The sequence below is a fragment of the Apaloderma vittatum genome, unplaced genomic scaffold (assembly GCF_000703405.1).
Source record: "Apaloderma vittatum isolate BGI_N311 unplaced genomic scaffold, ASM70340v1 scaffold4173, whole genome shotgun sequence".
Lineage (NCBI taxonomy): Eukaryota > Metazoa > Chordata > Aves > Trogoniformes > Trogonidae > Apaloderma > Apaloderma vittatum.
This window is the reverse complement of record NW_009709648.1, coordinates 19,199-31,445: the sequence shown is the minus strand read 5'-3', so window position 1 is coordinate 31,445 and position 12,247 is coordinate 19,199. Positions and strand designations below refer to the sequence as shown.

The window sequence follows — 12,247 nt, the reverse complement described above, 5'->3', positions numbered from 1 at the left end:
ATGGAAAGTAAAAATTAAAGTTCTTACTTTTTTCTGAGTTTGATAATATATTCTAAAATTAAAATTACTGTATCATAACTTTGGCTTTCAGTCTAATGAGAACAATGTCACTTGGGGCAATCAAACAATTAGAAGGTTTCTTTGTTCCGCAAGAGAGGGAGCAGGAGCATCACAAAGGTTTCAAATTATAGGAGACAGAACTGACATTCCATTGATTTTTATGATGTGATTTGTGGTTCTTACATCTTGGATATGTTATTTCTGGCTGTCAGCAGACTTGGGCAGTCATTTTATGTCAGTTAAACTCCGTTTATATTATCTAATTTTCAGGTAAAGAAGAAAAATTCTCTGAATAGCGGAATGTCTTTCTTTTTTAAGTTTAAGACTTAAAATTGGAAATCCAGTGATACAGATATTATTTACTTTTTATTCAGAGAGGAGAGGCACTAACAGAAGCAATTATTCATAAGACTTTCTTTTGCCTTTCTTAGAAATGCAAGGGACTAGCAAGAATACATCTGTTTGGAATTTTGAGGAAATTCAGATGTGAATGCAAAACTAGCAGTTCAATCTCTAAGGCTGCTAAACTGGAATAGCAAATTAGGGAATTTGTATTCAGAGCTCAGATCTGCTACTTAGATCTATGTCTATTTAAAAGTGATTTGTGAGTACCTAAAAAAAATATCTAGGAACTTTGAGGAAAAAGGGAGGTACTGAGTACTTCAAAATTGCATAGGTAAGAGAGATTTGACACATAAAAGTACATTTCAATCAATTTCTATTTGTTTTCGTCTTCAGAGCTTCCCTTTCAAACTACTCTGGCTCTCACTCTGACACTTTCTACATAAACTGTTCTGCTGATGTTACATCTGCAACAGAACTGCATAGGAACATGGTATCAGCTCACCGCAGTTTACATAGAATTGGAAATTTGTTACATTTAAAGATGTTATAAAATTAAAGTACTTAAAGCCATGTGGTTTGGTAATACTGAATTGGAAACAGCTCACAGTCTTTTATAATCTGACTCAAATCCATGCTCACATCAGAGTTCCCTGGTTGATGTGACATGATTATATGTTATGATTACAAGTGTTAACCTTTCAAAATAAAATGTTCTTTTTCTTCTTTTAAATACCAAATGCTTACAGGTATAATACTTGCTGATATTTGTTCACTGACAGTCTCACTTGTTTTCAAACCCCACATATTTAAAGTTGTGGAGTGTTAGATTGATGTTTCTTTTCACTCAAATGTCATATTCATCAACTGTATTGTGCTAGCAGATTGTTAAACAGACAAGGTGACTTGCAGAGTGACAGTGTAGTGATGTGATGTCCCAAACCATTAAAATACAGTAATGACGTGGGTTTTTCCCTTTTGTTCAATCAGTTTTTGCAACAGAGTTTTGTCTGTAAAACACAGGTGAGAAGGTTTCTGAGTAGATCTGTTGCTTGGCAAAAATCCTGGTTAAGGAATAACAAAATATCTGAAATTCAGTTGTAACTTCCCAGATAGCTGAGAAATACCAAAGACTTAGGATAAACTAATGTAAGAGTATTTTATAATAAGAAAAATATACATTATGCTCTGACAAAGTTTAAAATATTTGATATATTATGCTTTCTTACATAGTCAGTTTTGCAAAATCATTTTTTTAAGCTATAGTAAATGGTATTTTATGATTTTACTTGAACAGCCTCCCAAGAATACCATAAAAAAGGAAGAAACTTCTGCTTAACGTTGTATCAACTCAAATGTCTTTCTCAACTTATCAAACTCTTTTTATTACTGGAAGAAAAAATCGAAGAGCTGTCTGCAGAAATTCTATTGGTGCCCTCATTTACGGAGAGGAGTAAGAATGTTCAAGGTAATGAATGCTTTTCCTTATTTATTGATTCTGCTTTGTGCAAAAGGATAATATAGAGGATTTTCAACATTAATTACCTAATTCATGTCATCATATTTTATAAACATATGTATTACCATATCCACTGAAAATCTTTTATGAAATATGCAGATTTGCATTTGAGCACAATGACTTGTGGAAGAGAACTGGTATTTGTGCATAAAGATGTAATGTATAGTAGTTATTGATGGAGAATCCTAGCTAATAACTATCGAACACTGTAATGTAGTATCTCCTGTTGAATTATGAAGTCCTGTATTTCATGTATGGCAAAACAATATCAGGAGTCTGAATTCTTTGAAACTTTGACTGATCCTGAAGTTGTCCTTGAAAGCTGCCTTTTTTAGGAGAGAAAAACACTGACTTGAACATCATTTTAAATCATTGTAGTATACATACAACTAAATGTTTTAGTATATAGTCCTTTTTTAATCTATAACTTCCACCAACACTTATTAATATGTCATATGTTTACTATCATGCATATCCTACTGGCTTCAGTGTTTTTTTTATAGAAGTAGACTTTTCATCTGAACGTAAACTGCTTCACAGCCAAGGATCATGTTTGCATTTGCTTTTAGATTGCAAGCTCACTCTCTTTTCCATCTAATTGCATTCATGTCATAAGAGGACAACCTGAAACCCTAAAAATTCAGGTGAATAACACCTTCCAGGGCACAGTATGCTCGTAAATGTTCTGCTGCTTCTGCCAGTAGAGAGACTCCAGGTCACCAGAGAGCAAGTGGTTTCAAGAGCTTCGATTATATTGCAGGAAAGGATCACACCAGAAATGAGGCCAGGCTGCTTAGGGACAGAGGGTAGGTGGAGTCCAATATTTGATATCTCTGTAGCCGAGCTGCAGGCTGAGAAGAAAGGTGTTTTGGGAATGTGGTCTTAGAATACAAAATTGATTAAAAATAAAAAGCTAAGATTATATAGGAAGAGTTCTGATGCACACATTTTGTTAATGGACTGTTCATCTAAAATATTGACACTCTGAAATAAAGAAATAGAGGTTAACCTATGTGGTTTTAGAATGTACATCAGAGCTCAAATAAAATCTGCATTCAAGTTTCATTTTTACTGTTGGTGTCATCGTATTTCTGCCTCCTTTAATCTCTCTGTTTTACTAAATCTTAAGAAATGTCAAGCTATTATACACTGTGTTTTACATTTGATGGCCTTGACCCCACAAAATCTTAGAATCATAGAATCCTAGAATGGCCTAGGCTGGAAGGGACCTTAGAGATCATTTAATCCAACCTCCCTGTCATGGGCAGGGACGCCTCTCAACTAGATCAGGCAACACATGGGGACTGAACCGGGATCGAACCATTGACCTTGGTGTTATGAGCACCACGCTCTAACCGACTGAGCTAACCAGCCCCCAAAGAGGTGTTACAGTACATTTCTCATAGAGTAATATGGAGGATAGGGTATAAACTCACTAAGGATAATTTCAATTTGTATATTATGTGATAAAGTAAAAGAAAAATTGAAGAAATCTTGAATGTGAAATTTATTTGACATATTTGACTAATTACACTCTAAGACATGTGATCTCAAATAATTCAGAGAACTTAATGATTTCAACATTAACAAAAAATATTTTTCTTTCCAGGAAGTCTGTTTAGGACTTTATCCTGCAGGCATTTCTCCAAGCTTAATTACATTCAGAACTATTCCTCAAAAGTGTGTTAAGCCTTCTTCATTGAGAAATATTCTTTTAGAGTACTCATATCTATAGGAGGTTGGTTCATAAATGGTAACTCCACTTAATCAAGTCTGAATGGGAAATATTACTAGATTTTTTTTTTTGTAGGAGACAGTCTTCTGGGTAGAAGGCCTCTTCTGAAGAAAACATAAACTTACTTTTGCCCTGAAACACAGGGGAAGGTAAATCTTTTAGGCGAAGTTGGTGAAGTCATCAGATGTACCTTTGGATTTTAGTGTTGCTGTTCTGATCAGGTGATTTTATCCACAAAACTTTATTCAATGATATATCAGTTTCTGGATAATATGTGAAGAAAAGACATGGCCAGAGGAATGAAAAAAAAAATTACTAGAAGAAGGGTTTATTGGTATTATTTTCACTTCATATTGTCAGAAATCTCAGTTGCAGTGATAAAATAAAAGATGATTTGATATGGGAGAATGAGAGCTATGTTCCCAGTAGTTCCATGTTCTGTTAAGTACCAAAAGGGATTTAAGATTTTCCCTGTTAATGTCCTATATTGGGCTAATTTTTTTTTCACTGATGAAGGCTGAGTTTTGATAAGAAGGATTGATTAGAATACTGTATTTTAATGAGAACAAATACTATGTGACTGGAAAATATAATGGCCATCTTCTGTACTTCTGTAGAAGTGTACTTACATCTTGCTAGAAAAAAAAACAACACTTAATTTGACATAGTCTAGAGTGCAGATCTGTCCAAAGCTGCTTTAAATTAACTCAGGTACCAGTATCAGTTTTACAACCCAGCACAGCCTGCAAAACCAGTGAATTAGCCCAGGTTGAACCACGCTGCTGTTGCTAGACAGTTACTCGTACTATTTCTCACTGGTTTAAAGCCAGGTTGGGTGTATCCAAACTACCCTGCAGGCACTGCGGTGTAGACGTATCTGAAGAGTCAGTCCTCTGCAAGTAGTAACTGCTGGTAAAATAAGGAAAAGTGGCCAATTCGTAAAAGGTAGGCTAATATCCAAGTGAGCTAAAGTTTCCCGAGGCATCACATAGATTGGAACCTCGCACTTGCTTCCTTTTCTTTTTGGATGCTTTTAGTATTCACAGGAGCCTTTTCATTTATGTAACTCATGCAGAGATGCAACAAAAATAATGTTTTTTCATGTGCTTGTGTCAGGTGTTGCGTTTATGTGTATAGCTGTTTCAATGGCAGCTTTAGTTGATTTTTGTTCAGCATATCCCGTAGTACTTCAGTCTTGATATATAGAACAAGTTCCATCAGAAACAAAGTAGTTCTTTGGATGGTTCCTCTTTTTACATTTTTTTTTGTCCCAAAGATGGCATCTGAGTTTTATCTAAACCAGACGGTTTCTTGGCCCTCATTTTTCCCTAAACCCAGCGATGACAAAGAGCAATGGCTGCATAAATTGGATGTAAGAAGAACACTTAGGGTTTATCACAGAAGAATCAAAGATTTCATATCTTCTGACAGATTGTTTGTACTCTTAGGGGGTCTTAAGAGGGGTCAAATGGCTTCTAAGAGTTCCTTAGCTAGATGGTTAAGGGATTGTATTAGGGAGGCGTATGTAGTTAAGGGTAAAGAGGCTCCCAGGGTTTGTAAAGCTCATTACACTAGGACTATAGCTGCTTCTTGGGCGGAGAGGTCGAAGGCTTCCACATTGGAAATTTGCAAGGTGGCCACCTGGGCTTCTCTTCATACTTTTTCATTGCATTATCGCTTGGATGTAGTCTCTTCTGCGGATTCTGCTTTTGGTAGGAGGTTGCTTGTGAACCAAAAAAAGAACAGTGAAGAAAAGAAAGACATGTAGTTCACAGTTCTAGCTGGCAACAAGACAAGTTTCTTTGCAGTGTGCACAATGGAATCCTATGAAGACCAATTTAGGCGGTTGAAAATAGATGTTAGAGGGAAGTACTGCCTACCAGTGTTCTCTGATGGTAACCCCATGGCAGACAATAGCACCAAAGGAAACAGTGAACCAGAGTGAACTCTGTAGGGAGATGGATGTAGAGAGTTTTTTTAGGTGATGCGGATAGTTCTCTGAGTTCAATTTGAGAGTTTTGTATCCGGCATCTTCTGGAATATATTCAGAATCATCATTTCCCCAAAGTGTTTGCGCAGATTGGAAAAAATTTTATGAATTCCATTTTCCACTCTTAACTTCTTTTCGCTATTCTCCATCCTATTCTTCCTGATTTCATTTTTTTTCCTTTCCATTACCAGACCTAATTTAATGTGTGTTCCTCAATGAGAAGAACGTACATGCCAAGTTTTGTGCTTGATTTCCAATTATATTTGTCTTAGCTAAGTACAATGAAGAAAAACATTTTATCTTCTACCAGTACAACATTCAAGTTTTTACTTAAGTAAAACGAGAACATCGTGAAAAGTTCTCAGACAAATAAGTGATGATGTGGTGATTTTGTTCCATCCCTGAACTTTGGCATCTGGACAAGACTGCTAGTCTGCCTTCCTGAGGAGAGGTATCAGTATTTTTCTTGCATTTGCAGAACATTTATTTTTAGTGTTGCATAACCTCACTTAGTTCCACTACAAAGGTTTCAGAAAATGGAAGAAGCAACCACCTTTCATTTCTTCTTGACTACACATTTAACCCTTTCTTCTTTAGGTATCTTGTCATGCCTACTGTGATAAGATAGTCTAATTCTCTAGTTACATTCAGTTGGAATTGCTGAGATGTCCTGACATACCTAGTACATGCAGTATCACAGGAGTCGTTCTCTTTGAAGGAATCTGGAACATTCAGCTGCAGTCAAGGGTTAAGCAGGAGATTTTGGTTTAGAATCTTGCCAAATTGCATTCTCTTCCCATCTTTAAGGTAGATTTCTCTTCTCTCTGGCTTTTCAGAAACCTCTTCTTGAGACTTCTGAAAAATCAGACACATCTAACATACTTTCATCTGTCTCTCACTTTTTTTCTCATTCCATTGAGAAAGGTGAACTTTGGACAGATCAGATAATGAGTACCAAGAAAAGCTTTCTCCAGTCGAGCTCTTTGAAAACACTGTGGGCAAAGTTGTCAAGCCCTTAGGTTTACAAGCTTTGCCTCAGGGGACTGGGAAGATTTGCAAAGGTCTTTTCGTTCACAGCCTAAGAGGAGATCCTTTGTAACCGTTTCTAGAAAGTATAATGAAAGGAGCATCGAATCAAATTCATGAGGTGCATCCTCTTAATGAAGTTTTAAAGATTCAAGAAAGAAAGCTGTGATTTTTGCCTTGATCTCAAAGCAAAATGTTGAAGTAGCTTCTTTAAGGAATATATAGCTTTGGCAGGTAATCCAAAGTGAAAATGGAATTTACACTAGTTTGATTTCAGATGTATGTTTTATTTATTTGTGTTATTAGTTTGCTCACTATAATACAACAAATAAAAAGTCCATTATAGAAGGTAGAACACAGGAGGTTTTTTCATCTACGACTAGTCTAATATTTTGTTTCTCATGCTTATTTATATTTGTGGGGGAGTGGTATCTGCCATTTCTGCAAGACATATTATTTCCAGCACGGTTTGAATAAAAGTTTTGGCTAAGCTGTCTGAATCTAGCTAGTAAGCTACTTTGGTGGTACTGTTACTCATCTGTTACTCACCTGTTACTCAGTTAGTGAGCTGTCATACAGAAGGTTTCCTTGATGCTTTGCGGATGTATTTGAGTGCAAATGATGTCACAATGCGCTTATGACCCTGAATGCTATGAAGAACATAGGAAAGCTGTGGAACTCTGTAGGAAAAAAGAAATAATATAATAGAACTTAGTTTAAGGAAGAAAAGGAAACATTAACAATGCGAGAGGTCTCACTGTCATCATCATTACAAAACCAGAAAAATACTAAATTGGAGAAACAATGAAATACGTTGAAGACAAAGGGAACATAGGCAAAAAGGTTTGCTTTAAAGAGAAGAATAACCCCAGAGAAAATTTTAATACATGTGAGGAAAGTTGGCTGAAGAGTTTCAGTTTTAAGTGGAGCACTTGATATAATCTTGGTTTGAATATTCACTATCAAAATGATTTGAGCTGCCTGGATGGTAAACTGAAGCAAGTACTCAAAGTATGAACAATTTGTTAAGGTGGTAGTATGTAAGTTTCAAAAAAGCTATAGCAAGAATTTGTGATTAATCCAGTGTTCCCTAGTATTCAAGAACAGAGGAGTTATAGCATATGCTCTGGAAAGGGATCATATGTGAAAAACTGAGAAGTATTCCTTCAGCCTCCATCATCTTCTTTCAGGAAATTCACTTTTTTTTCAGCTCTCTTCCTGCAAATTCTCTAGGCAGCTGCATCAGAAGGAGTGCTGCATTTCTGTCTGTCTATGCAAATGGTGTCTGAGGTTTGGAATTTGGGAGTAGAGAGGAGTCAAAGAGTTTTTGTGGAAAGCTGGCTGTCTAGGTAAGGATGCTTCCTCCGTCCACTTGCCTGCCTTCTTGTCTGCAACGGCAAACTAATTTGGGCTGAGTAGCTTCACTCCAGCAGCTATACCAGTCTCTTGAATAAAGCTGCACTTTTATTTCCCAGGGGAGTTTGCTGATTAGGGCAAGACAGTCAGAAGACAAGTGAAGAGGTAGCAGGACAGGGATAATTTGATATATGTCCCCGTGGAAACAATGCTTGAGAGGAAGGTTGTATTAGCATCTGAAGTGCAGAGGCTTTGGCAGGGCTGTGGCTAGCATGCAGTGATCAAGAAGTGTGAAGGGGGCACTTGCTAGCTGGAGGTTAAATTGAAGAAGATTAAGGCCAACTTTACCTAGATGAGGTTTGGTAAAAGCAAAAATTTGGGAAACCAAAGGAACTCAGTAAAAGATAGGAGGCTTGACCTTTGGGTCTTCTTTGGGAAGACCAGAGAAGGCTTAATATGTGTGTGAGCCTGCATGCACGTAGATGTAGGAATAGATATAGGAATACAGAGCAAGAGTGCACAGAGTTAGTTGGAAAAGGAGGTGGGGAGATCTAGTAGAACCTGTTGATTTAAAAATGAAAGAACCTTTAAAATTACTGATGGTGGCAGACACATCACATGGCTCTTTGCCTCTGGTCCTGAAAACACAGATCTACCATGAGATAGATGCCTACTTCTCTCAGCTGTGAGTTCTTAACAAATAACGCTGCAATTCCTTGAATATACAAGGATTTCAGCTTAAATGTTAAGAAAATCTTTGAAGTCTTGATATTAAAAAATATAAATAGCTCATCTAAATAGTGACAATAATTGTCCCTGTTCGGTCCCCATGTGTTGCCTGATCTAGTTGAGAGGCGTCCCTGCCCATGGCAGGGAGATTGGATTAAATGATCTCTAAGGTCCCTTCCAGCCTAGTCCATTCTATGATCTAGGACTGTAAATATGTAGATAGTAAGTTGTCCTCATAGTTAGATCAGATATCAGAAGAATTTCAAGGAAAAACAAGGCAAATTTGAGGTAGAAAGCACAGAACAGAAAGGAAGGGAAATATCAAGTAAAGTGTTAGGGCTTTTTTTCTTCATTCTGAAGTATTTTCTGAAAAAATCTGTAGGAAACTTCATCATGAAATAAATGAAGACATACTGAGAAAAAGCAGTAAGTTTTTACTGCTGTCTGTAACATATGTTGAATAATCAGGGAGCTGGCCTGGTTATTCTCTTCTGCTTTTACATTCTTCCATTTTATTTTTCGTTTTTACCAGCTTAAATCTGTTGTTCCCGAATGTTTTCAGGAAAAAAACCACAAAAACCTTGAAGCTTCAGAATGCTGTATAGGTGTATGAAAAGTGCAGTGTTCATCTTCAGAGAGTGAATTGTTTAGGAGAAAGATAAAATCCACTTTGGGCAAATGAAATCCTATGTGTATGCACACACTAGATATAAAGAGAAAATCTCTGTAAACCTTAGCTGTGTTTACTAGCAATATCTTCAGATGACCTAAGAGCTAGCATACAGTTATTACAACTTCTTGGGTTTAATTTTACATGGGATACAGTAAATTAGAAATATCTGCACCAGTGTTGTTTACCAGCTTTATGTAAGAAGATGGATTTTAAAAATACCATGTTGTTCAGTTTTATTCTCACATTCCTTTTGAATAATGGACTGACAGAATTGCACAATGGTTGGGGTTGGAAGGGACCTTTGGGAGTCATCTGTTCCAACAACCCCTCCTCAAGCAGGTCCATGTACAGCCAGTTGTCCAGCATCATGTCCGGATGGCTTTTGAGTATCTCCAAGGATGGAGACTCCATGACTTCCCTGTGCAACCTGTGCCAGTGCTCGGTCACCCTTGCAGTGAAAAAGAGCATTAACTCTTCTTCTGCCTCTTCTTCTGTCACTGGGCACCACTGAGATAAGCCTGGCTCTGTCCTCCCTTCATATATTAATGAGATCCCCTCACCTAGAGCCTTCTCTTCTATAGGCTAAGCAGTCCCAGCTCTTTCAGCCTTTCCTCATAGGAGAGATGCTTCAGTCCCTTCAGCCTCATCATGGCCCTTTGTTAGACACTCTCCAGTATGTCAGTGTCTCTCTTGTGCTAAGTAGTCCAGAAGTGGACGTAACAGTCCAGGTGTGACCTCACCACTGCTGAGTAGAGGGGAAGGATCACCTCCCTTGACCTGCTGTCGATGCTTTCCCTGCTGCAGGCCAGGATGCCACTCACCTCCTTTGCAGCAAGGACATGTTGATGGCCCATGTTCAACTTTGTGTCCACACGGACCCCAAGGTTCTCTTATGCAAAAATGATTTTAAGCTGGATGGGCCCCAGCATATATTGGTGTCTGAAGCTTTTTTCTCCCCAGGTGCAGAACTTTGCACTTCTCCTTGTTGAACTTAAGGAGGCTTGTGTGCCTGTTGAGGTCCCTCTGGATGGCAGCATGACCCGCTGGCGTATCAGCCACTCCTCCTTGTCTGGTGTCAGCTGCAAACTTGCTGAGGATACATTCTGCGTTATCATCCAGGTGATTAATGAACATTGCTAAACGTGACTGGATCTAGTAGTGACCCCTGAAATAGGTCACTAGGAGTAACTGATAGTAACTAGGCCTTCAACTAGACTTTGTGCCACTGATCACCACACTGTGTGCCTGGTTATTGAACCATTTTTCAACCCAACTTAATATCTGTTTACCCAGCACGTCTATCAAGAGCTTGCCTACAGCTTGTCCCATAACATATGGGAAACAATGTCAAAGGCCTTGCTGAAGTCAAGATAGACAACATCCACTACCCTCCCCCCATCTTCCGAGGCAGTCATTTATTCATAGAAGTTTATCAAGTTGGTTCAGCATGACTTCCCCTTGGTGAAGCCCTGCTGAGTACTCCTTGTGAATTTTTTGTCTTTTAATGTGCCTGGAAATGGTTTCAAGGATTAGCTGCTCCATCACCTTCCCAGGGATTGAGGTGAAGTTGACTGGGCTGTGATTCCCTGAGTCCTCATTCTTGCTTTTCTTGAAGACAAGAGTGACAGCTGCTTTCCTGCAGTCTTTGGACTCTTCCCCCATTTTCCATGACTGATGAATGGTTGTAGTGTAGCCTTGCAACGAGATCTGCCAGCTCACTCAGCACTTGTGGATGCATCCCTTGAGGATCCATGGACTTACATATGTCTAGTTTGCTTGAGTGTTCCCTGTCCTTATTCCCTTCCACGAAGGGTACATCCTTCTTGCTTCAGCCTTTTCCCTGGTCTCTGGGACCTGGAATTCATGATGGCTGGTTTTGCTAGTGAGAACTTAGGCAAGGAAGCATTCAATACCTCAGTCTTTTCCATGTCCTGTGTAACTAGGTCCTCCACCTCACTGAGCAATGAGCCCACATTTTCCCTAGTCTTCCTTGGTCTCCTGTGTACTCGCAGAAGCCCTTCTTGTTGTCTTTGACATCCTTGGCTAGATTTACTTGCATTTGGGCTTTAGCTTTCCTAGCTTCATACCTGGATGTTCTTCCCAGGTGACCCATCCTTGCTTCCACCCTCTGTATTCTTCATTTTGTGTTTGAGTTTGACTAGGAGAAGCTTGTTCATCCATGCAAGCCTCCTGGCATCTTTTCTCCTGCTGGAGCTTGGAGGAGCTCATCCTTGAATATCAATCAACTTTCTTGGGCCCCATTTCCATTGAGGGCCTTATCCCATGAGACTGTTTCAAGCAGAACTTTGAAGAAGCCAAAGTTTGCTCTTCTGAAGTCCTGGGTTATGAGCTTGCTTTTCACCCTCCTCCCTGCCCTTGGGATCCTGATCATCTCATAGTCACTGCAGCCAAGGCTGCTCTTGACCTTCAAATTCCCCACCAGCTCCTCCTTGTTGATGAGAACAAGGTCCAGCACAGCACCTCTGTTCAATGGCTCTTCTGTCACTTGGAGGAGGAAGTTATTATCAGTGCACTCCAGGAACCTCCTGGAGTGAAACCTCTTTGCTTGAAACACCGTTGAAAGTGATGTCTACCCCAGATATGGATTTGTCCTTGTCAAAACAGGGGCAATATTTCCATTTCTCTGAGATTTATGAGTAAGTTTTGTACCAGCCCTTCATAAGGAGCTTCGCTTGTTCTTGTTCCTGTCACCATCTTGCTTATAATAACTGTACTAATTAACTGTCTTTTTATTCTTATCATATTGGCATTTCCAAATAAGTAAAAACTATAAAAATACATTAGTGTGCAATTCAT

The 12,247-nt window shown here is 38.6% G+C and overlaps 1 protein-coding gene and 1 non-coding gene across 2 annotated transcripts in view; one reads left to right on the top strand and one right to left on the bottom strand.

The window, feature by feature from the left end:
* Positions 1 to 12,247, top strand: part of KIAA0825 (KIAA0825 ortholog) — a gene marked incomplete at its 5' end in the record, with an annotated part of 50,878 nt that overhangs the window by 25,242 nt on the left and 13,389 nt on the right. The window contains 2 exons of the mRNA XM_009866996.1: positions 1,700 to 1,855; positions 2,649 to 2,654. Coding sequence (XP_009865298.1) covers positions 1,700 to 1,855; positions 2,649 to 2,654 — 162 coding nt within the window. The remainder of the gene's footprint in view (positions 1 to 1,699; positions 1,856 to 2,648; positions 2,655 to 12,247) is intronic.
* Positions 3,222 to 3,296, bottom strand: TRNAM-CAU. The gene has a single exon. It is a non-coding gene; the product is annotated as a tRNA-Met (tRNA).